The sequence below is a fragment of the Xyrauchen texanus genome, chromosome 12 (genome assembly GCF_025860055.1).
Source record: "Xyrauchen texanus isolate HMW12.3.18 chromosome 12, RBS_HiC_50CHRs, whole genome shotgun sequence".
NCBI lineage: Eukaryota > Metazoa > Chordata > Actinopteri > Cypriniformes > Catostomidae > Xyrauchen > Xyrauchen texanus.
This window is the reverse complement of record NC_068287.1, coordinates 26,702,091-26,729,108: the sequence shown is the minus strand read 5'-3', so window position 1 is coordinate 26,729,108 and position 27,018 is coordinate 26,702,091. Positions and strand designations below refer to the sequence as shown.

Below are 27,018 nucleotides of genomic sequence, written 5' to 3'. Positions count from 1 at the left end.
GGACTTGACTTGCTTAAGGTGAGTCACTGACTTGATTTGTCTGCTCTGCACTGCACTTGAGACTTGACTTGAGTCTTGCACATGTGTGACTTGTTCCCACCTCTGGTTGTTTCTAAATAGAATGTAGGCTACAGTGTTGTGTGTGAGGTCGCTTTTTGTGGAACATATGGTGAACATTTTAATACGGCAGCATTTTAAACTCAACAGTCTCGACCACAACAGTTTACATAGCAGTGGGTCTAATTAAGATATACTGGTGTGGCAGTTGCTTTGATAAAATATCACTAACTTACCTGTAAGTTAATAGTGTTTCCTATTCCATATGTTCTGAAGATGGCCCTTTAATCGGTCTTAAATCGCATTTGACATCGCATAACTTTATCTTAAAATGACTGGTAACAATGTCAATCCCTACTAGTTGCTGACCATATCCAATTTTAAGAGGGAAAATAATAAGAAACAGGCTGGGTCGGAAATAATTGAATTGTTGTATAGAAACTAGACAAAATGCCTCTTGCATTGATGTAATAATAAACAAACTTCAGAAAGTTTTCAAATCTGTCACATCCTCTCTCTCTCTCTCTCTCTCTCTCTCTCTCTCTCTCCTCTCTCTCTCTCTCTCTCTCTCTTTTCACGCACGCACATGATCTCTCACTCAAACGCCTAGCGGGTGTTTGTAGAGGATGTGGTTTTTAAGAACGCCAATTCATTATTTTCAGCCAATCACAACGTTCTGTTCATAAAGTTACGGAGTCGAACAAAAGAGTCGATTCCTGTATCAGAGGCAACTCTGATTCTATGACGAGTCAGAGTCGAGGAATCGACTCTATTGGAGTCGAATACCCATCACTATGCGCAGTTGATATTGTAAGCCAAAGGTGACTGTACCGGGACAGGTCAAGTAAAATCAGCTGCGTTTTGTATCAGCTCCTAAATAGGACTTCAAGCGCAATCATGGCGACAAATGGTGAGAGATTAATGTGACATATTTCGTTTTTTACTTTAGGACCATGTTTACATAGCCACAGCACTGTGATGCAAAATGTACCTTCTATCATCTTAACCTGTCAGTCGCACGCACCGAAAACAATTAGCGATGTGATGGGAAATGTAATAAAGTGATATGCATATCTGATGCATTTATGTTTTATTGTGAAAAGGCAAAAACGAAGAACATGTCGGCTTCCGCCATTTTGTTTGGCGTGTTTTCACTGATTTGTGCTACTGACCTACATTTACTCGGAGCCTAGTATGAGACGAGACAACCAATTGAAAATGTTTCAAGAGATTAATTATTTGGCTTTACCCTACAACCCATACACTCACTACGAGCGACCCGACAAAACAAGAACTCTCTTATTCTTGTATTATGCTGAGAGCTTGCCTAGTAATGTCTGTGACTAATCCCCTCTGACGACCACTTTGAATACATGTCAATACTGATGCCAGTACACACACACACACACACACACACACACACACACACACACACACACACACACACACACACACAAGAAAAGCAAACACCTATAACAAACAATATCTATCGGTATCTTTTCCTTTAGATTATGCCCAAACTTCAAACCATGGGTAAGTTTTTTAACATCCATAACTTCATCATAAGATTGAATGATTGCACACATTTTACATGGAAATAATTAATTGTGATGTGCCCAGATATGGTGGTTATGGAGGGCAGTCGAGTCAGAGTCACAGTCAATCTCCTGGCCAACAGAGCTATGGAGGAGGTTACATCCAGAATTCAGAGAAAAGCTCTGCTCCATATAATCAGGGTGGATATGGATCCAACTATGGACAGTCCCAGTCAGGTATTGTTTATTTCTGTATGTTACATGATCATAATTTATAGTCAGTTGTGATTGTTTTTAATTGATAGTTTATTGATCTTTTAATGTGGCAGTTACGCTTCTAAATACTCTGCAAATGCTGTTTGCAGATTAATGAATTTGACTAATGTCTCCGGGTTTGGCTAACATTTTCAAATCTGTATATTCCTTTAGGAGGATATGGGTCTCAGCCCCCGTCTCAGTCCAGTCAGTCCTATAGCTCTGGAGGCTACAGTACCACCAGCCAGCCTCCACCAGCTCAAAGCGGAGGATACAACGCGCAGTCCTCTTACTCTGGCTATAACCAGCATCAGTCTTCTCCTTCCTCTACCTCTGGGTGAGTATTAGTCTATAAATCTGGATTTGAGTTTGTCTGAAATATGTTTGCTTACATAATGTTAAAATGAATAGTTTGCCCAAAAAGGAAAATTCTCTCATCATTTACTAACCCTCTTGCCATCCCAGATGTCTATGACTTTCTTTCTTCAGCAGAACACAAACAAAGATTATTTAGGTCCATACAATGCAAGTGAATGGGGACCGACTTTTGGAAGCTCCAAAAATCCCATAAAGGTAGCATCAAAGTAATAAATAAGAACCCAGTGGTTTATTTAATGTCTTTTGAAGCGATCAAATTGATTTTGGGTAAGAATGGACCAAAAATGTTACTTATTTTTCACTGTACATCTTGCCATTGCGGTCTTTTGGCACAATCATTGAAAGTGTTATTAAGCTTGAAATTACGATCACCAAAGATTCTGCATATGTCAAGATTTATAGTGGAAAAAAAAGATTTTGGTCTGTTTTCACCCAAAACTGATTGGATCGCTTCTAAAGACATGGATTTAACGACTGGAGTCACTTGGATTACTTTTATGCTACCTTTATGTGCTTTTTGGAGCTTCGATGTTTCGGACCCCATTCACTTGCATTGTATGGACCTAAAGAGCTGAGATGTTTGTTGATTTTTCAGCAGAAATGAGATTGCATGAGTGTGAGTAAATCATTGGAGAATTTTCATTTTTGGGTGAACTATCCTTTTAAACTTCATTTATATTGAACAAGCTCAGTGCAGGCTTTATTTTTTTGCTGTTCTTTGTCCAGATTATTATTATTAAATGGCTAGGGTTTTCTTTACATTATTACTAATTTTGTGTTTCAGTAACTACGGCACTAACTCCCAGTCGTCTGGCTATGGGCAGCAACAGCAGCAGGGTGGGGGTGGTTTTGGAAGTCAGTGTGGTGGTTATAGTGGAAGTGGGGGGCAGAGTGGTGGATATGGGGTTAGTGGGGGCCAACACCAGTCCTCTCAGCATGGAGGAGGGTCTTACAACCAGTCCCCCAACTACAGTTCTTCTTCACCTCAAAACTATGGGCAACCAAATCAATATGGACAGGGAGGTGAGTTTAAGAGTTATGTTCGGCATAACTGATAATATGATCTTGGTATAGAAAATAAATGTAACATTTGTGTTCAGGGAATACAGGTCCTCAAAACACCTAGTAGTTTGGTGTACATTTTAGAGTGCTGTGGCAATGGATGTCTTGACGTTTAGACATGTAAAGTACTGATAAATTGAGAGGTTTTAAACCTGGTTTCATTTCTAGGGTACAATCAGGATTCCCCACCTATGAGTGGTAGTAGTGGAGGAGGAGGCTGTGGTGGTCAGGATGGCGGATATGGCCAGGATGGTAGAGGGGGACGTGGCCGTGGAGGTGGTGGCTTTGGAGGTCGAAGGGCATGTGGGTTTGACAGAGGTGGTCGTGGAGGACCTCGGGGCAGAGGAGGAATGGGGTAAGGAAAGATTATGCACTCCTGCTCTTCAAAAATCTCATTCATCAGATGCAGTCCACCTGTATAAAGCTGAAATCAGAAGTTTACATACACTTAGGTTGAAGTCATTAAAACAAATTTTTAACCACTTCACAGATTTAATATTAGCAAACTATAGTTTTGGCAAGTCGTTCAGGACATCTACTTTGTGCATGACAGAAATAATATTTCCAATAATTGTTTACTAACAGATTGTTTCACTTTAAATCGACTACATCACAGTTCCAGTGGGTCAGAAGTTTACATGCACTAAGTTAACTGTGCCTTTAAGCAGCTTGGAAAATTCCAGATAATTATCTCAATTAGATCAAGGGTCTTCAACAGGGGGTCTGCATTGTACCAGAGGGTAGTGTTGTCAAAAATACCAGTACTCCGGTACCAAGTCGGTACTCAAACTAAAACCTTTTTACGATACCAGAATTTCTGAAGGTACCGGAGTACAGAGTATCGGGTCTACCCGGTACCCATGCATAGTTGGGAACTTTTGAAAGCTCACAACAAGCAAAAGATGGTGACAAGCAAAGCTGCTGCGTGAGTCTCAACTGAATCTTGTCAAAAAGTGAACACTCTCTTTTAAGGAAACACCCAGGCATTACAAATGCAGTTATATTTAATGTGTTAAAGCTTTATTAAAGTAAAATAATACAGAAGCAGGTCATGTTAATAACTATAAACTCAGAAACTGGCATTTCTCTGTGTGGTCGGTGCCTCTTCAATTAGATGCGCGAATGTCCCGATATAAGGGGGAGAGATTTAAACTGCACCCGGCTGAGAGAGACTCCGTCTCGAGCGCGGACGCTTAATGCTACTAGATTAGAACGTGATGGCTCGCGACGTATTTAATCATAATATGTCACTGTGCATTTCTTATCGTGAAGAAAAATGGCAATATGTAGCTTTATTAATACGAGAGTACTGTGCACATTAGTTTGTAAATTGTTTTTTTATTAATTCTGTTTTATGCTTGATTTTTTTTAGTACTTTGTAAAAACGTAAAGTAAAAGTTGAAGCAAATCTTATAAAAGTGTTCAAAAATACTTTAAATATATATATTTTTTAATGATAACAAAACACTGTACAATGTATGCTTAAAGTGTTGCTCAGTGGCATATTTTTGTTCTTAGTTCTGCTGCTAATGTTTTGTTAACTTTGTTAATAAAAGAGTGTTGTTTAGTAGCCTGTTTTTGTGTTTTGCTTTGGTATCGAGTACTGTGAAATTTCAATGGTATTGGTACCGACTACTGAAATTTTGGTACCGTGACAACACTACTGCAGGGGGTCCGCAAATTTTAGTTTGAGCCACCATTGGTGGCATTTGTAATAATCAATCACTCGCACGCGAGAGACAGGAGTATGAATTATCGACATGTTGAAGTCCTTCATAGCTGCATGCCAAATATTAAAGTGTGACTAAACGGCGCTAGTCAGCTGAAGCATGCTGCACGGACCAATCCTTCACATGACCACTGCTTATCACAAGCCTCTCAAAGCACAACACACATCAGGTACAGCAGCGCTGCAGTGGAGGGTCGCGTGAGTAAACGTGTCTGTTTTGTGTTGGTCACGCTGTGCAGATGAGCAGATGACAGCCTGCTTTTAGAACAATACCATACTTGCCTGGTGTAAATAATTAGTTACCACTGAGATTATAAAGATGACTTACAGGGTCCTTGAAGTTCCACACACAAGGTGGTGACTTTCAAATCAACATCATTAAAAATGGACTCAGTCATTGTTTTCCTCATTACAAACTGTTATTCAATGAAATCAACAGTAATTTTTAATTTATGTATAAAATTGATCACTCACATGAGATGAAGACATTATAATAACCTTTTAAAAGTCGTTTTATTCTGCCTAGTTTGGTGTGAAAAGTGCAAATAAATTCCAGAACAACAGCAAAGCACCTTGTGAAGATGCTGGAGGAAAGAGGTAGACAAGTATCTATATCCACAGTAAAACAAGTCCTATATTAACATAACCTGAAAGGCTGCCCAGCAAGAAAGAATTCACTGCTCCAAAACCACCATAAAAAAAGCCAAATGGACAATGACCCCAAGCATACCTCCAAAGTTGTGGCAAAACAGCTTAAGGACAACAAAGTCAATGTATTGGAGTGACCATCACAAAGCCCTGACCCCTGACCGAAATAACATTTGTGGGCAGAACTGAAAAAGTGTGTGCGAGCAAGGAGGCCTACAAACCTGAATCAGTTACACCAGTTCTGTCTGGAGGAATGCGCCAAAATTACAGCAACTTATTGTGAGAAGCTTGTGGAAGGCTATCCAAAACGTTTGACCCATGTTAAACAATTTAAAGGCAATGCTACCAAATAAAAACAAAGTGTATGTAAACTTCTGACCCACTGGGAATGTGATGAAAGAAATAAAAGCTGAAATAAATCATTCTCTTTACTATTATTCTGACATTTCACATTCTTAAAATAAAGTAGTGATCCTAACTGACCTAAGACGGGTAATATTTTCTACGATTAAATGTCAGGAATTGTTAGTTTAAATGTATTTGGCTAAGGTTTATGTAAACATCTGACTTCAACTGTATATCAGTGTGTTGTTTGGGGAAAAAACAACAGCTTTAGAGAAAAAGAGTTACACAGTATTGGACAAGTTGTGAAGTGATCATGGTAAGTGTTCAATTTAAAACAGAGACGAAAGGGTTCCAACATATGCACCTCTAAACTGGCTGGGCTGAAAATAAATGGTGGCCTAGTCCTTGATTAATTAAAGGTAAAATGTCTTGATTTGGGGTATGAAGTTATGACTGCATAAACCCGTAACACTGACAAGAAGTGAAACTGAATACTTTGTCCATTTTGGAGCCAGAATGGTCAGGTTTATGATTTATCGTAGATCCTCATGTTCATGTCTTAAGTATTTAGCAAAAATTATGCATGACATTAAGTTGATGCAAGTTTGCTGAATATAATTTAAATTGTGGTGAACTTTGTCTTCATCTTCACTCATCTCAAGATGAGCCTAGGGTTCATATAAAATTCAACACAAACTGATCCGAAATGGTGATGAATCACCAGGTCTTTATTTAAATGAGAATCTGCTCTTGGACAAAACAGTGAATAAATGAATGAATTAGGGGTTTGGACATTTAGTCCTGTGACAAAAAGTTGATCCAAAGATAATGTTACCTTTTTGTCTTTGGGAGCAGCACATAATGTGTTTGGTTTGACATGCCCACATTGCATGAAAACAGAAGTAGGGTGTTTTTAGGATACAAAGGCCCAAGCACCCTATTTAGGGATCAGGAGTTTGTGACATTAGTTTATAAGGTTCTGTCTGTCCCCAGATACGCTTTGTTTGCCACTCTGGCTAGCAGACATAGACTAAACTCGGGGCAGTCTCTAGCTATAAGCGGTGTAAGCGACTGCCCCGAGATTATATAATTTTGTATGTAGTTAATTATTGTTATTTATTGTCATCTATTTTTCATTTGTATATATTTATTGGTAATTTACTGTAGAATTTGGTTACTTTATTATTATTTTTGTGTTTTTTGTAAATAATATATTCCAGTTATAAATGTACATATTCAAAATTAGTTGAAGACTGTTTTGTGGCATCAATTTGCTTAGGACCCCCAAATATTACACTCAGAATTTTGAAAAATACAAAAATAACCACACAAGAGCTTGAAGTGTCATTCACTGTGTAGGTGTATGTGCTTCACTCATTTTCGACCAAAATGCCTGATAGAACCTGATAGAACCTTACAAAACTGTGGTCACAGTTTACAAATGTTTTGTTTGTAGTTTTCAGTGACATTTTTTGCACATATGATATCCAAAAAAAAAAAAAAATGGATTACCTTGTGGTTTCCCATCTGAGTCATGAATGGGGTCATGAAATATAAATATTGTATGAATAACTTTTTAAATATTGTTTTTAAAAAGTAGGCCTTTAGCCTTTGACATGTTCACAAACCAAACATTTAGTTAGATTTATTTGTAATTTATTAAATTAATTAATTAATGAGCTGGTCTTGATTTAAATATTACCATTTAATGATGATTTTGATCACTGTTAGTGAAGCAAATATGGAAAGTTATTATTTACAAATGATCAAAGCTTGCTCATATAACATAAAACACTATGACATGAGCAGCAGGTGATCTAAGACTTATCCAGTAGGCTGTGATCACACATTTTGGTCCACACCTTGAGGTGCTGTCATGTAAAATCTTGTTCTGCAGGATTATTATGTGTTGATTTAAATGCTTTAATGAATCTTTAAATCTTCTCCTAGGCTGTTTTCTGCAAGGTTCTGCGATTTTATGCTTTTCCCTTTGAAGAAGATAAAACAGAGACACAAAGGGCCTAGAAAACTGTTGAAGAAAGGGACTGGGAAAGTGAGGATTAGTCAAGAGTAAATTCGAGAAATGTGTGTCTAAAAATTAGGGCTGTCAATCGATTAAAATTTTTAATTGAATTAATTACATGGTGTCCCGATTAATTAATCGCTTATACAAATATTGGCTGAGAAAGCCCCTCATATAACAATAATTCAATATATAATGATGAAATAATGACACATAGTTATTTTTAAATATTTAAAAATTATATATATATATATATATATATATATATATATATATATATATATATATATATACATATATTACATGGAGCCTCAAGTGACCTGTGCAAAAACAAAAATCAAAGAGACTTTCGCATGCGCACAAGGACCCAGGCAGGAGCAGCTGATGATGGAGAGGGGAAGGCAGTGCCAAGTGTGGAGAAACTGCAAGAAAAACAAAACTAAGGACACTTGTGACAAATGTCAAAAGGTAGTGTGTGGGAGCTGCACATGGAAGGTAAAGAGTACCTGTGTTGACTGAGTAATCGATCCACAAGCGTCAATGAATGATGTGCGGTGTTTCCCCCCTAAACAACCAGATGCAAACAAATATATATATATATATATATATGTTTGTATTTGTATAGTCTAGCATATATATTACAAAAAAGATAGTATTATGTAGGACTATCTTCGTTCGCTAGGCGCTCCGTGCTCCATTTAATCCATATTATTCTATTTTATTCAAATTGAGGATTTTGTTCGAGGATTTTTTAATTGTTTAGGGTGATGACGTCATAAAACATGACAGATATTAGAAGCTTCATTCTAAAACCTCAATAGAAGTTTCGAATGTAAATATGACATGAAAAAAAATGACATTTGGTACAGTCTAGTATGAACGGTCAGAATGACCGCTATGGCCATTCTAGTAGTTCACTGATTCTTGAGACTTGGGACAAATCACGTCCTGCAATTGTAACTGCTATTAGGTTTAAAAATTAAAATATTTTAAATTGTAGATGTTATGAGGGATTATTAATAGAATGTATTTAACACAATTTGCCCCATCAATTTCATTTAATGATTATTATATCAAATTTATGGAACTTATTGTCTTCTCACTACATCTAAAACAGTGTGTCCACAGAGAAGGGTTCAATCATTCATATGCAATAAAATGGATACAAATTTGTTTTTAATTATTAAAAAGAGCTTGTTAAATCAATTATTAAATCAACTCTTAATAATATCTCATATCAGAGCAAGGTTGTTTTTCAACAGCACATGCATGTTTCATAAGGTTTCAAAGTTGTGTCCCCACTTTTTGTCAACACCGTCAGACATTCATTAAAATATAAAAAAACCCCAGCAATATCAGGGGCTGCTGTCACTCTGAAAGACCCCTTGCCACCTTCCACCTCTGCAGAGTGCATCAATGTCAGACAGGCTCTGGTAACTTTTATAGTTTTAGAATATTTTAAATCTTAATGTTAATATTTCCTGTGTCACAACCATGATATGTCAACACCCTCTTCCAATTTCTTAGGAAATTATTTGAAATGTTTGGATCATTTTAATCTCCTGAAGTTGGTTCTATTAACATCTAGCATCAACAGAAAAAACAAAATGTGTACTACATGAACTCCATTTGTTTTGTGAAAGAAATGCCTAATGTGTCAACACCGTCAGATGTCAACTCCATCAGATATTCTGTCTCACGGTGGTGACAGGCCAATGACGGAGTTGACATTCAATGTGAAGTCGTCATGTTTTTGTGGTTATCAAGTAAATTTTAATGATATGAAATATAGAAATAGTGTTTAGTTTTTCTAATACTGTATAAATACTAGATATGACAGCATATATTGCTTTTTTGGATTGATAGTCATCAACTCTAGCTGAGTTAGGGTTGAGGGAACATAAGATTCAGGGAACATAGGCTGAGGGAACATAGACACACTCCCCCTCTAGCATAGTATAGGCAAATATGATTAAAGATATTCAGAGTGCTGTTGTGTGTTTCAGTCACACACATTTAGGCAGCATCTCTCATTGGAGGAGCATAGAGGGAGGAACAGAGAGTCTCAAAAAAAGCAAAGGGAGAAAATCAGTACACAGCAGAATTAAAAGAGGAATATCTAAGACACAAGAGACAAAGGTGGAAACAGACAGTTGAGGAAGGAAAAATAAAGCAAATCAAGGATTTCAGTGAAAGAGAACAGAGGAAAAAGAGAAAGAATTGGAAGCATAGCCAGAGAAAATCAAGAATGCAAAGACAGACAGACACTCAACCATTGGAAACACCCCCCAGATAGTCCATCAAATTACTTGAATGAGACACCACAGTTGAGCAGGCAGGCTGGTGCAGGGAAAAGAGAAAGAGTCAAATCAAGGCAGATACTGTACATTCTAGAGAACTTAAACTAATAAAGACCAAATTCAGAAAGGCCCAAAAAGAGAACCACAAATTAAGAAAGCAGATATGGCGCATAAAACAGAAAACAACACACAAGAGCACACCATGTGAATCGCCAAGAACCACCACAGAGAAAATGATGCGCGGTAGAAATATATGCTCCCCTTCAGTAAAGAACGCTCTCCTGTTCCACAATGTTCTAATGAAAGAATTCAACGAAGGAAAACAGTCACCACTTCAGAGATATCATGCAAAATCTAAGAACCTTCTCTTGTCAGGGAGGATTCTTAAAAAATACCGGCTGCTATACAAAATGAGGCAATTTGGTCTGACATACAAAACACTAAGGCCAAAGAAATCCAAAGTCAGAAGGCCCACTTACCTTCAAACAATCGCACAAACAGTCCAAAACTTATTTTGTAATTCTGCACGTATGACCATTGACAAACAAGACACAATTACACGAAGAAAAAAAAAAGTATCTCAGACACAATGATTCACCTCCACAAATAGTTGACCAAGCAACACCCAGACGTTAGGCTGAGTTATTCATCTTTGTGCACTCTTCGCCCCTTCTATGTCACAGCACCCAAACCGTCAGATCCAAAGACCTTTCAGTGCCAATATCATGAAAATGCAAAGATAATGCTTGAGGTATTGAGAGAACATGGGGTTACTCAAGAGTAGCAAGCTTGAGGATAGTTTTGAGCTTATTTGTTGCTCTCCTCCAAGGCATGCATGTCTCCTGCACGTTTGTACTCTGTCTTCACAAAAGCACACCTATTGCAGCACAGCAAGAGCTGATCAATGTTGAGTGGCAGCAGTGGGAACGGGTAAAGGACCAAGTGGCAGGCGAATCTCACTACAACACTACACTTGTGAAGCATACTGGGACCATAGCAGAACTCATACGGCTGTATGAACACTTGTTGCGCAATGAGACAACAACACGTGTGTTTGGTTAAAAATCAGTCCAGAGAATACAGGGAGATGATAGACAACTGCGATGAAAACAGTATAATCATGAATGTTGACTTCACAGAAGCATGGAAATGCAAAGATAGCCCTGAAGTAGTCATGCCATTTTTGTCACTGGCATGTACTACACAAAAGATGAAAAGGCTGGCTTTTGCACTGTGTCGGAATCCAAGTGTCAGGATGCTGCCTCCATTTGGGCATACATGGATCCTGTCCTCAAAACAATAAGAGACAGGTTTCCTGGTGCTCACATCATCCACTTTTGGTCTGATGGCCCTAGCAAACAATATAAAAACAAGAAAAATTGATCTCTTCTATGTGATGTCCCTTTAAGATTCGGTTTCCAAAGAGCAACTTGGAACTTCTTTGCAACTTCTCATGGCAAAGGAGCACCAGAGGGCATCGGAGGGACGGTCAAAAGAACTGCAGATAGTCTCCTTCTGCGAGGGAATGATATTGCAAGTGGGAGAACATTCTATGACATGGTGGGGTCACCATGTCTTACCAACATCCAACTCCAATGTCAAAGATGAAGAAATGATGCGCTATGATGAACTCATTCAACCCATGAAACCGTTCATCAGGTTAAAAAGTTCATCAGGTTATTCCTGAGGGGAAGAAGATCTCTTGCAGATCATTGTCTTAATTTAGCTGTGAACTGAAGATTTGTCAGTGTTTCACTCCAGCCATGTTTGATCTCAATGAGCATGTAAAAGTGATGAATTCGAAAAGGCATGCTGAGATCACAGGTGGTAGCAGTGCTACTGCTCAAACCTTGCAAAGAGGACCTGTTGCCATGCTAATGAAGGAAATGGAGCAGGACAGCGACAAAGTTCCAGAGGGAGTTCACACAAAGATAGCGGCAGATCACATTAACGATTTTAAAGTACATGAGACATTTTAAATTGCTACATCTAAACATTTGTATTGTTATGCACGATGTAGAATAACACCAAATTGTAATACAATTAAAAAATTACTTTGTTAGAATAGCAGACACACTGCAGACATATTATTCTGAGGTTAGATAAAACATATATCTACATAATATAGTTTGTATTCTGATCTAATGTGTTCTGATAATTTTTGGATCAATTGTTAGGATCCTGAAATGAGATTCAATTTATATTGAATTGAAATTGACACCGAAGTGTTTTATTATTTTTATACAACTGTTTTAAGTTACTTTGTTACATATCAGATGCACTGCAGACATACAGATCGGAGATTAGATCAAATATCTAGATCATTTGTGTTCCAGTGATAAATATCAAAATACTTAAATGTGAATCTTGATTAAAAGGTTTATAAACAATAACATACTCACTGTTGTATTTGTTTTAATGCAGTAATTGATTGATTCAATGTATTTGTTAGTTAAAATGTCTACAAATTCAGGTTTTCGTCACCACCGTCAGATATGCGTCAACTCTGTCAGGTCTATGTCACCTCCGTCAGATGAATATTTTGATAATATTTAATTATGATATTTCATATTTGTTGAGGAATTGTTGGTCATATGTGAAAATGTAATCTGTCTTCTAACATGAGAATGTGTTTTCAAATCTTAAAAACATCTTGACTGCTGTTTAAGTTAAAGTTAAAATTATATTATACAGCCCAATTAAAAAACACAGATGGATATCTATATAAAAAATATATATATACATATTGATAGAAATTTTTTTGTGGCCTCTGTCAGCCTTGGTGAAAATTTATGTTTTCTATACTTCTTAAAGTTCTAGCATAATGTGATTATAAATTAATTTGTGTTTTTGGTGTCTGATGGTGTTGACACAAAATAAGTGATGGCAAAGAAAAAGCACATTTTGATAAAAAATAGAAAAGTTGGGAGGTTGTATCAAAGCGTAGCTCAGTAGCTTAGTACATGTTAGATACATACATGTAGTTTAATTTGTCTGAGCACAAAGTTTTATTTTTTAAATATTGCAACCTGTTTTGTCCCATGTCTCAAGAATAAGTGATTTATAGAATTCCGGTAGTTCTAGTGTTAAATGCAAGAACAAGTCTATTGCTTGATTAGTGTCCTTTGGAAGATCAAACCGTGTCTCAGCCATGACGGTATTACAAATGTAATAGACAGTAATGTCTTTGTATTGAAGGCCAAGTTTAAAATATATCTCTATAAATTCATGCGCATCCATGCTCTGAGTATCTTTGAGTAAATGAATGATGGCAATGACGCAATCGGAAAAGAGCTATACACACACCGGAAACTGTAACGCGTGCGCAAGCAAAAGTTTCTTTGATTTTTTTTTGCACAGGTCACTTCAGGGGCTCCGTAATAAATATATATATATATATATATATATATATATATATATATATATATATATATATAAATAAAAAATATTCAGATAACTAAAATGCATTACATTCTTGTGGCAGAAGTGTTCATCATTAATAAGACAATACAAAAAGCGGCTTTAGAATACAATCTATTGTTTACTACCATATTATTGAACATAAGCCAATCATTGGCATACAGTTCAAAGCAATCCATTTTGCAAGTGAATTTGTCAAACAGTTGGAGATTTATTATGAGAGCTTGTTTAAGGACTCGTCAATGTGCACCTGCGTCAGACATGCTTGTGTAGCGTCATGGATGCATTGCATCATAAACATAACATTTTTAGGTCACTGTGTCAAGTTAAATATAGTTTAATACTTGGAACACATATTGAGATCCCTTAGTTCGGATTTGCGCTCCATCAAGTGTTTTGAACACGAACGTAACGCATGTTTGCGTTGTTCTGCTGCTCAAGGGTGTTTTTCTTCACTGTATAAACTGTGCATTGCCACACAGCTGAAATTTCACTTACTGCCCTCTGGAGTAAACAGGTGGTACTACAAGCTTGCATTTCTCAGGAATCTTCCATATTACGTACGGTCTGGGGCCATTGCGATTAATGGCGATACATTTTTTTTAACGCGTTATTTTTAATGAAATTAATCACACTGAATCAATGCGTTAAATCGACAGCCCTACTAAAAATTTTAATGAAACCGTCAGTGGAAGAAAACATTTTTGTTTTAAAGAATGGTAACTTAAAATGTTACATTTAAAAGCAATATGGAAATGCAGAATCATTCCAAAAAGGAGAAAGGTGTTAACATCAGTTATTTCTGTTTAACTTCAAAAGCGAAACTGAATAAAATCTTGTTTGCAGTTTCTGCGCAAAGAATTAGAACATTGCTAACAGCTGCAGCAAAATGGGAAAAGGTCCTGGGCTAAGAAGTGCCTTTTGATCTGATAAAAGAAAATAATTTATTTGGTAAAAAAATTCCATTGCACTGAAAAGAATGAAAAGCTGCATGTTTAAAGAAAGATGTGGTGAGAAATATTCTTTAGAGCGAAATAGGCCAAATGGTTATGGCACAGGGCCTGCATGACTTCAGGAAGTAATATCAAAAGGGTTTCCAGAAGTCCTTGTGGGTTATGGTCGAAGATGAACCTAGTGAGAGGGGACAGGAGAGAAAGGGGGTTTGTAGAAAGTTTTGTTTAAAGGTTGGGTCCTTTCCAGCCTCAAGATTGAAATGGGGCACCACCCTCATCAACCTTCAATTCGTCTCGCTTGTCTCTCTCCTTCTCCATCAGAATGGGCGATCGTGGAGGATTCAATAAGTTTGGTGGTAAGTGACAAACTCTTTAAACAAGGAACTTAAGGGGTTTAAAGAGTGCCTGGTCTAAGAGGGAGGAGTGGGGGTCTGGTCTTGTCACAGAGAAATGGTAATTTACCAAAACCTTTATTTGTATATTATTGAACATAAGCCTATCCTAGGCCTACAATCCACTGCAATCCATTTTGCAATTAAATTTGTCAATCTGCCTGAGAGATTTATTATAAGGGCTTTTCTAAAGACATTTAAATGTACGCATGTACCAGATGGACACTTTTGGAGCACCTCACTGTTTGTATTGCATCATAAACACAGCATTTTAGGTCACTGTGTCAAGTTAGTTTGAAACAGAAATAAACACGTCTCGAGATCCCTGTATTTGGAATGGACCCATTTCACAGACCTGTTATGAGGGGTTTCTGCCTTTTTTAACAATGTAAATGTAGCAAACTTTTATATATTTCCCATTTAAAATATATTTAGTGTAAATTTATAACATTGTACTTAGTATTGTATTACCTTGGAATAAGTTAAAAAAAAATCAGTTACCATAGCTGCGATGAGGCTTTTAACACAGCTGCTGAGGGAGCGACAGAAAATGTTGCCTGTTTCTCTCTTACTGCTGTTATCCAGCAGTGTATATTTGTATCTTTTGCCAAGCTGTGAAAGCGTTATTGTTGATTTTTTTTTTTGTTTTGTTTTTGGAGTAAATTGGTAAGCAAAAATAAACATTTCTGTGGTCCCGATTCAAGTTTATCCAGCTATGATGACATCCGCTTTGTGAACCTGGACTTGTGAAAAGGGTCCATTGTGCTTCGTCCAAATGTGTTTGAACACATTTTCATTATTTGCTGTTGCTAGTGTTGAGCAAGCCTGAATGTGGTTTACTCTCTGTAAAGCTGTACGTTGCCTATACAGCTGGAGTTTTGCTTACTGCTCCCTGCTGAAAACAAGGAACGCACTGAAATGAATTTTGTTACCAATTCACAGGGATGACGTTTGTGGGACAATGAGTGGTAAAGTTTTAACAACTGAATCTTAATACATTTCGCAACAACATTTCAATCATGTATGGTGGAAGAAAAGATAAGATTTACATTTTTCCATGAAGTGTTCTATATCATAACATATATCCTATATAAGATTTCATAAATTAATACATTTGTGTATTACAACATTCAAGTACTTGCTCTCATTCACCTTGTGAGAAGTTGCGACCCACACTAACTTGTCAAACATCCAAGAAATTGAGTCATTTTCAGTGTTCCTCTCTTAAGAAGTTTTTTTATTTTATTTTTTTACCCCAGATAATATTCATGTCAATCATTAGATCTAGAAATTCTAGAATCAGAAATGTAGTAAAATCAAATTGAATGTACTCTCAAATGTGGTAAAAGTGTTTTTTGTTATACCCAAAAAGGCGGTTCATATATAGTTTAAGACACCTAATGGGAGTGAACAGGTGATGTGCAACACTAGGTGCTAAAGTTTGGGGCTTAATCTTTCATGTTTGCACCTACTGTGGCTGTATTGTGTATCGGTTGAGCTATTCTGACAAAGCATGACATTTTTCAAAGGCTGTGGGAGAATATTGAATATTCAGAGCATTCATTAAAACTCAAATAAAACATTCTGTACTGACTACTGGGAGATTTATCTCAAAATCAAACAAAATGGTGGACTTTACCTTGAAGATTTTTATTTTTTTTTCTCTGTCTCTTTAGTTTCTTTTTTTTAGTGCACCCTACTGCTTAATGTGCATTTGTGCCTGTTGGGCTATTTGTACGGTGGTGGTTTTAAGATCCGAAAGAGGTCTGATGAAGATCTGAATGAGGAATAAATCAAGACAACACAAAAACTAAATGTGTAGAACATAAAAAAATAAAAAAAAATAAAAAAAACTGGCCTGGAGATGGAAGTCAATATTACACATGTAATACAGATGTGTTTTAACAATATATGGTATGATTTGAAGCATATGAGCAACATATTCTTAATTGTTTGAACATGACGACATCTGTCTGAAACCAACTTTCTTTTGTTTACCACATCATCTCTGGTTACAGTACAAGAAGGTATTGATGCATATCTGTCTGGCTAGCTCAATTAGCTAGTAGACAATTTTCAACAAAGGAAAGTTCATTCAATATAAAGTCAAATCCAATGAAAATGGTTCTGGGTTTCATGTGGAAGCAATTTTTGTTGGACATTCGGGATCTATGGTGGATTTAATTTTTTCAAACCAAAAAACTATAAGCCTGCAACACTTTGGTATTGAGCTCATGTTTTCTAAAGTTGAATACTAGAAGTACAACATATTAAGTCAACCCTATATTCTTATTGTTCTCCTTTTGAGTAGACCTGTAAAATGTTATGTGAATATTCTGATGAGTGAGAAGGAAATGTAGAGAATTGTAATCTCTTTAAAAATCAGTGGTGTTGTTAAGTGATACAATGGCTGGGAAATTTACTTGTGGTTATAGAAAAATGTTGACCTTCATCTGGGACAATCCATAAAGCCAAAGATAATTTAGCATTTTACTTCCATACTATTTTTATATATTTTTTTCGGTTGCACCCTACGACTTGTACTGTGAGTAGTTGTGATATAAAAGAGAGTATGGAGTTATGTGACGCATTTCAAATTGCTTATAAGGATAAATCCATCTACAGAGTAAAACATTTCCTCCAAGTTAAGTTTGTTTATTTGTCATTTGCACAGCAGATATAGTACAGACGAAGTTTACTGCATATTAACAAGAGTAAATAGTCCTTTTAAATGTTGGGCAGTTTTGAATTTCAAACTGGATAAATTGTAATTCGTTTGCAAAACCACATTTTTGGAAATTGATCGTGTTTATTGATGTGATTTAGTAAAAAATGTGGCTAACTGGTTTGCATTTCATAGTTCCTTGTTGATATAGTATGTGTATGAGCCAAAGAAGGAAAGTCAGATTTGGAATAAGTAGAATGACTGTTTTTGTGAATTTGTGCACATGCTCAATATTAATGACTGTTTCTTCACTTCAAAGTACCCCGGGATCATGGAGCTGGTGGGCCCAACAGTAAGTAAAAGCATGCAATGCATGCCAGATAGCATAATTGTCCATTACACACAATATTTAGCAACTGTCAAGCATGCATGATGTTTTTTATAATCTTTTGTTGTAGTGCAGGACCAGGAAAACTCTGACAACAACACGATCTTTGTGCAAGGTCTTGGAGACAACTATACTGTGGACTCGGTAGCAGACTTCTTCAAACAGATCGGCATCATCAAGGTACACCATAAAGGAGGGCACAAGAAGAAGCATTGTGAAGCAGCTATTGGTCCCATTTTCTCACTATTCTCCTTTTCATTCTCTTTCAGATTAATAAGAAGACAGGATTGCCCATGATAAATCTGTATACAGACAGAGAGACAGGGAAGCTGAAAGGAGAGGCTACTGTTTCCTTTGATGACCCCCCTTCTGCTAAAGCTGCTATTGATTGGTTTGATGGTGCGTTGAAATAGACCATGTGAGAGCATATGCCTTCCTTGTTAGACAGGGTTGGTGTCGGTTCCTCTTAAATCCCACTGCCAGCCATGCAGTATATACCATTCTTTGATTCCAAGGAATTCTGTATTATGGCCTAGGTAGCTCAGCGAGTACTGACGATGACTTCCACCCCTTGAGTCGCAAGTTCGAATCCAGGGTATGCTTAGTGATTCCAGCCAGGTCTCCTAAGCAACCAAATTGGCCCGGTTGCTAGGGAGGGTAGAGTCACATGGCATAACCTCCTCACGGTCACTATAATGTGTGGTTCTCTCTTTCGGTGGGGCACGTGATGAGTTGTGCGTGGATGCTGCGGAGAATAGCACCGGCCATCACACGCGCTACATCTCCATGTTAACACGCTCAACAAGCCACGTGATTAGATGCGCGGATTGACTATCTCAGACCCGGAGGCAACTGAGATTTGTCACCCAGATTGAGGCGAGTCACTTCACCACCACAAGGACTTTGTGCACATGGGGAATTCCAAATTGGGGAGAAAAAAAAAAATATATATATTTTATCTTCCCTGAGGTCCACTTAGAATGTTAGTAAAGTTAATTTTTTTGCACCAAACAGTCATAATTTATTAATATATGATAATTTTCCACCCTGTGTCTGGCCCTCTGTCTGAAATGCTCGGTTTTAAGCTGCCTGGCCCTTTAAGACAATGTAAACACCTACTATTGTGATTGGCTAACATCATGCAGGCCTTCCAATACAGGCATATTTGAAATGCAATCTGAAGAAAATGAACCAAATCCACACAAAAAACAAAACTAAATTTCAGGGTTAACGCAGCATACACCCAACACATTTCATTTAAAGGTATCAAACTGTTCACTCAAGCAGCGCTATAAACTATCAAACAGAAAATGACATGTAATATTCATCAATGAAATTGGTTACTTACAGTTTTTTGTCAAATAGTCCAATTTGAATTGCTCCATCTTTCAATAACCATTCCTTTGCAAAGCTTGAATCATATTGTGACAAGCAATTCACACTGAAATCTTCTGAATACATAAACGTAACTCAATCCACTGACGTTGGGTGCTTCAACTAACCAAAGCAGAGACACTGGTCTTCATATCTCACATCTTCCATGTTTGTTTACACACAATACTGCATGTGCTTCTCCCAATCAGTGGCAGTAGCAGATTGAGATGCATTTTTGCGTTTTAAATCAAAGAGGTCCATCAAGTGCATGTTTACAAAAGACCAAAAATTGGTAAATGGGGGATCCTTTTCAGAGTTATAGCTTGACATTGCTTCTTTTAAAAGTGGCACGAAATGTATGTGTGACAGGGTGGAGGGCGGGGCTGGGTCGTGGTTCTACACCCGGCCCCTTATCAGGCTAATCAAGCCTCGGAGAGGGATAAAGGCCAATGGCAGATGGTGGACGGTGGTGTGAGAGAGAGCGTTTATGGGCAGCTGCCCCGTGTGTCTTGGTGTCTTTTTATTTAATTGTTGTTTATATCGTCAAGCCGGTTCTAGCCTCCTCCTTTCAATTAATCCCTTTACACTGGTGCCGAAGGCCCGGGAAGGAGGAGGGATACGCTGTAGTGGATTCTCGCTGCTTCCATCCACTCCAACGGAGCAGCTGCGGCCAGGGGACGGAGGAGCCCAGCCGCATGGAAGCGGAGGAACGGCTGCCGACCGCGAGGCGTGGTCAGGGCCTCTGCCAGGGTTGGGGGGAGACCCCTACCAGCCGCTAAACGTGCCGGGGTCAAGAGAGGTGCGCGAGCGGGGAGGGGCTCCCGGCCGACTGCCTTGAGCGGGGGAACCGCTGCCAGGGGCAGGGGAGACCACTAATGTACCCCGAGAACGTGGCGGGGTGTTCCGGCCGCCAGGGGACTTCCTGTAACGGTGTAGTACCCCCTATTTTAATCATTATTGTTTCCCTCCCCTATCCCCTCCCAGATTCAGGAAGGTGGGGATGACCTGCTGGCAGACGGGGCGTAAGGCACGCCTCCCCCAGGGAAAGGGGGGCTGATAGAACGTGGGAGGAATGTGACGGGGTGGAGGGCGGGCCGGGTCGTGATTCTACACACTCGGCCCGTTATCAGGCTAATCAAGCCTCGGAGAGGTATAAAGGCTGACTGCGGCTGGTGGTGCGAGAGAGAGAGAGAGAGAGCATTTATGGGCAGCTGCTCCGTGTGTGTGTGTCTTTTTATTTAATTAAATGTTGTTTATATCAAGTCGGTTCTCACCTCCTGCTTTCCATGAAGTATGATAACAGTCAAAACCGTTCGCCTATTCACATTTGTGTAGAAAAACATTTAAATCCAGACAGGCACATGGTGTCCAATTTGGATGAATCTCCTATGACAGGCCCATTTCTCTGCTCTGTGTGACTGACTGAGCACAAGTGGGCCAGTCCAGGGGATGGAAAAAAAGGCATTGGATATGCAGGTGTATTTGGTTCTGTGACGTCAGAAGTTCCACTAATTCCAAACGAGACAATTTTACAACTTGTTTTAAATGCTCTTTCTTTTAAAGTGGACGTTTTAAGATCTGAAACTTACAGTATGTTTTTATTGTTCAATGACCTATGTCAAAAGATCAAGGAAATTGTGATTCCGCATGTCATGACCCCTTTAACTCCTTTGTATGAAAGCTCAGATTTTCTGTTTGCATGCTGAGTGACATACTATATGTGCTAATAACCTACTAAAAAAGTCTGAAATTCATGTTCATTTTTCAATAGATGTTTTTACTCAAATGGTTATGCTGATAATATAAATATGTTATGAAATAAGCTATATTACATTAGAAAAATGCACAATAGAAGCATTTTCACATCTGGATTCAGACTTCTGAATCGCACATTGTTTTACAACTTTTCTCCACAGGTAAGGACTTCAATGGAAATCCAATCAAGGTGTCCTTTGCCACTCGCAGGGCTGATTTTGGACGAGGTGGTGGAGGCATGAGATGTGGTCGTGGTCGAGGAGGTAAAATAAATTCTCTACATTGTATTTAAGTGGTATTTTAGGTTCTTATGATTTACATGTTTTTTGGAATTGTTTATTGTTCTGCTTGCAGGGCCAGTGGGCCGTGGGGGATTTGGGGGAGGTCGAAGTGGTGGTGGTGGTGGTAATGGTGGTGGTTTCCCAGGCAACAATGGAGGAGGTGGTGGCGGCGGCCAGCAGAGATCAGGGGACTGGAAATGTTCAAACACGTAAGTGTTGGTTTAACCCTCCTATTGTGTTCGGGTCAGCTTTGACCCGGGAGAGGTAGATAATAATTAAATTGTTACATTTAATTATAAATAGTACATTTAAATACCACGTAGTTTTTAGTACAGGAACCAAACTTTATGACTTTTTCAAGACTATCAGTATACATATAATAAATTTTTTCAGATTTTATAAATAAAATAGTTTGAGATATAACCATTTGTGGTAGGGCGGGGCCGGGTCGTGATCATACACACCCAGTCCCTTATCAGGCTAATTAAGCCTCAGAGAGGGATAAAGGCCGAAGACAGACGGTGTTGCGACGAGAGAGAGATAGTTTACGGACATGTCCGTAAACTATCTCTCTCTCCCACACAATCCTCCGCAGCCGACCTTTATCCCTCTCGGAGGCTTGATTAGCCTCCAAGCGGGATAGACCAAGTTGTATTGAGCAGTTATGAGTTCATTCAAATTACTAGTAATTCTCACATTAGATGTTAATATACATTGAATATTATGTTATACTTAGTACAATTTCACAGAAGTTATGATACTAATATCACACTGGTTTTGATGGTAATGTATATTTGAAATGCCAAATAATTCCTACATTTTATTTCTTAAATGGCATATTAATAACTTTTATATTTGTTAGTTAACATATTTTTTTTGAAATTTCTTGAAATTTTTTTGAAAAAGAACTTATTAATGACTTACAATATATTTTTAGATTAAAACCATTGGGTAATGAATGATTTATAAGCTTGAATTCCACCGGGTCAAAATTGACCCACTAATGCAAAAGGTGTATGCAAAGTTTGAACGCAATAGGAGTGTTAAAGAGCCCGTATTATGCTAATTTTCATGTTCATAATTTTATTTTAGGGGTCTGCTAGAATAGGTTTACATGCTTTAATGTTCAAAAAACACATTATTTTTCTCATACTGAACATTTCCCCACTCTTCATACTCTGGCCAAAACGCTCTAATTTACATCCTGTATCTTTAAAGCCCCATTTTTCCGAAAAGCCCAGTCTGCTCTGATTGGTCAGCTGGCCTAGTCTGTTGTGATTGGTCAACTGCGTAGAGCATGTGTGGGAAATGTAACGTCCCTTACCATAATCGAGTTTGAATCCAGGGCGTGTTGAGTGACTCCAGCCAGGTCTCCTAAGCAGCGAAATTGGCCTGGTAGCTTGGGAGGGTAGAGTCACATGAGGTAACCTCCTCATTGTCGCTATAATATGGTTCTCACTCTCGGTGGGGTGAGTTCCACGTGGATGCCGCAGAGAATAGCCTGAAGCCTCCACACTTGCTATGTCTCCGCGGTAACTCACTCAACAAGCCACGTGATAAGATGACTGTTTCAGAGGTGCTGGCAACTGAGATTCATCCTCTACCACCCAGATTGAGGCAAGTCACTACGCCACCACAAGGACTTAGAGCACATTGGGAATTGGGGATTCGAAATTAGGGAGAAAAGAATAAAGACTCTTGAGAGTTTTAGGTAAAAGCCAGCCCACAGCTGAATAGTAAACCCCTACCAAAACAATAACATTACATAGCAAGTTAGCCGAAAATAACCATTTGAAAAAATAAATCCATCTACACTTTTTATCTATTCACTATTTATGATAGCAAAAGGACAAATAACCTGCATAATTCGACACAATTGTAGGTAAAAGTGGTCCCGCAGCTGATTGGCAAACTATTTAAACACAATAACATTAGCTAGCAGGTTAACAGAGGCCTACAGCAGTGCACTGGGTGTACACCGTAGCTACAACACAAAACTCTGCATTTGAACTCTCAGTAGCAGATAAATACAAAAACAATCAAATATACTTACAGGTTGTGATCCTGAAGTTCCAGATTGTCCTAGTGGGAACTGCACCATCTTTCAGGAGTAACTGTCTTAAAAATCTACCATTGGTTGTGGTTGTACTGCTGAGGAATAGTGGTAAAAATACATTTTAACCACTGAATTAATCTGCCTTTGGAGTCTAAACAAAGAGATTTTGCTTTCGCAGTTAAGAAAACGGCGTCATCTCGACATGGCGACAACACTAACCCAAATCATCCTGGCCTGGGCTATAACTACCCTTGTTTGAGGGCAGGCCAAAGTAGCCCTTTGGCGGGCATTATCCAAATGTGTTACATAGTGACGTACATACTTTTCGCAAGAAATGGCTGGACTACAATCCAGCTATTTCGTGTAGTTCTTAAGCAGTGTTGTCTGTGCGAGATAATAACTCCCTTTTGCTTGGACTTTGTGCTTTGTATCTTTGCAGATATTTTACATGCACAAAGAGCTATATTACGCACCAAAGGAAAGTTAAAATCCCAAAAAGCATAATAGAGCTTCTTTGACATTTATCTGCACTCAATTAAAAGCTTAGAGATACATATTTTCTGTGTGACGCAGATATGTAATTTATTACACTTTCTATTTTATGTGTATAGATCATGTGGTAATTTGAACTTCTCGTGGAGAAATGAGTGCAATCAGTGCAAAGCTGACAAACCTGAGGGCAGTGGAGGAGTTATGCCATCAATGGGAGGTAAAGATTAATTTTCTGGCTAAAATTAAGATGTTGTGGTAACATCTGGCTTTATTTACTCGGACAGTTGATTCCTGCTTTAAGGAACTTGTTTTTACAGGTGGTTATGGTGGAGATAGTGGCAGAGGTGGTTTCGATCAAGGTGGCTTCCGTGGCCATGGTGGTGATCGAGGGAGCTTTCGAGGAGGGAGACGAGGTGACTGGGGAGGATACGGACCTGGCAAGATGGACTCGAGGTCAGTTTTTCCATTATGTGCTTTGCTCTCTTTTTTTGTTTGGCTGTTATAGAACAAACGTGAACTTGTACAACTTCGGCTTTCAATATACACTTTTCACTTTGATACATAAGAATGCTAATGTTTTATACGTGATGGCAAATAAACTGAGCAAAAAAAGAACCTTCTCACATTCAGTTGCTCTTATTTTTTATTTTTAAATAATTTTTTAAAATATTTGTATGAACATAAAAAGATAGAGTACAGGCCTCAGTGTAACACTCATTCCTTAGACGATAAACGCGACTCCGATCATCACCCCTGGTGAGATAAAACCGTGACTCGTCGGTGAAGAGCACTTTTTGCCAGTCCTGTCTGGTCCAGCGAAGGTGGGTTTGTGTCCATAGGCAACATTGTTGCCGGTGATGTCTGGTAAGGACCTGCCTTACAACAGGCCTAAAAGTCCTCAGTCCAGTCTCTCTCAGCCTATTGCAGACAGCCTGAGCACTGATGGAGGGATTGTGTGTTCCTGGTGTAACTCGGGCAGTTGTTGTTGCCATCCTGTACCTGTCCTGCAGGTGTGATATTCAGATGTACCGATCCTGTGCAGGTGTTGTTACACGTGGTCAGCCACTGCAAGGACGATCATCTGTCTCCTTGTAGCGCTGTCTTAGGCGTCTCACAGTACGGACATTACAATTTATTGCCCTGGCCACATCTGCAGTCCTCATGCCTCCATGCAGCATGCCTAATGCACATTCACGCAGATGAGCAGGGACCCTGGGCATCTTTCTTTCTGTGTTTTTCAGAGTCAGTAGAAAGGTCTATTTAGGGTCCTAATTTTTTGTAACTGTGACGTTAATTGCCTACCGTCTGTAAGCTGTTAGTGTCTTAACGACCGTTTCACAAGTGCATGTTCATTAATTGTTTATGGTCCATTGAACAAGCATGGAAAACATTGTTTAAACCCTTTATAATAAAGATCTGTAAATGTATTCAGATTTTCACAACATTATCTTTAAAATACAGTGTACTGAAAAAGGGACGTTTCTTTTATTGCTGAGTTTATGTGTTTAAATGCCTCTGTTTTGCATGTTTTTAGGGGTGAGCACAGACACGACCACAGAGACAGACCTTACTGATGGGAAACTCTCTTTTGTCCAAATCAGACTATAATTTGATGTGGGACCAGTATGGACTCCATCTCAACACTTTAAAAAGTAAATCTTGTTGCTCATGTTTTGTGTTTTACGTTGTAAATGTTGTATTTTTATTTTATTTTTTACCATTCCCCCTCTACACCTTAAATATAAGTCTTTTCTCTCTGAATTTATTTGCTGCTGTTTAGGTCGCAGAAGTATTTGTGCTGTTTATTAAACATTCTTTCTTTGAAATTGTTGAAAATATTAAATTGTGGTTTAGAATTAAAAAATAAATAAAAGTTGTATATGTGAAGCATTACTTTATTATATCAACACACATTTTAATAACCCCCATTTCAAAGCACTTTGTATTTGTCTTGGAATCAGTGTTTTTCAAGTGTGATGACTAATGTATAATAATAATAACAACAAATAATAAACTGCTTATCTCTAAGTCGCAAATCCTATTTCTTGAAGAGTTCTCATGGAATAAGGCTTTCCACAAAGGTAACAGAATTATGGTGACTAACAGGAAGGGTTTGGTTTCAGTGTGTCAGATTTTCTGAAAAATATATATTTATTTAAAGTTTCATTTATTTCTTAAGACTTCTACTGGATGTGAACAGATGATCACTGGGCATTGAGATGGCAAGGTGTTGTGACACCATTTAAAACTAATTGTTAAATGTACTCATGTAATTAATGTCATGAAATTAAGTAGATTTTACTTCCTTTTATACCATTAAAATGTACTTAGAAAAATGGTGCAAAAACATATAAAAAATGTTTTTTTTTTTATCTTACTCATTTTCAGTGCAATCTGGCCTGCAGACAATATTAGGTAATACATAAAATGCTAAGAATTGTCATAAGTTTGAATTTTAATTTTATTTTCAGAACAAAACCAGCAATATTATTAATATGACCCCAGAGCCACATCTGACCTAAGTGTGAGTTGAGGAAAGGATATCAAAATATTTGCATAGAACACAAATTATTGTATGTAATGGAATTTGTCTTTCATTACACTGAAAAACACAGGCATTCATTTCAACAGATATGTGCATTCACATACTTAAAGGGATAGTTCACCCAAAAATGAAAATTATCTCATCATTTACTCACCCTCATGCCATACCAGATGTGTATGACTTTCTTCTGCTGAACACAAACAAAGATATTTAGAATACCTCAGCTCTGGAGGTCCTTTGGGTGAATGTGTTCAAGTGAATGGAGGCCACAACTTTGAAAGTCCAAAAAGCACATTAAGGCAGCATAAAAGTAATGTATATAACTTCAGTGGTTTAATCAAATTTTTTTAGAAGCAATATAAGTG

At 38.0% G+C, this 27,018-nt stretch overlaps 1 protein-coding gene across 1 annotated transcript; it reads left to right on the top strand.

Moving 5' to 3' along the window:
- Window positions 1-819: 819 nt before the first annotated feature.
- On the top strand, window positions 820-26,127 carry fus (FUS RNA binding protein). Its single transcript, XM_052139328.1, has 15 exons — window positions 820-967; window positions 1,566-1,590; window positions 1,678-1,829; window positions 2,022-2,184; window positions 3,010-3,248; window positions 3,456-3,642; window positions 15,027-15,061; window positions 18,082-18,114; window positions 18,221-18,330; window positions 18,420-18,549; window positions 21,441-21,542; window positions 21,634-21,769; window positions 24,228-24,325; window positions 24,426-24,561; window positions 25,643-26,127. Exons 1-15 carry the CDS (start codon window positions 955-957, stop codon window positions 25,680-25,682), a joined length of 1,599 nt encoding a protein of 532 aa, XP_051995288.1. The 5' UTR covers window positions 820-954; the 3' UTR covers window positions 25,683-26,127.
- The last annotated feature ends 891 nt before the right edge of the window (window positions 26,128-27,018 follow it).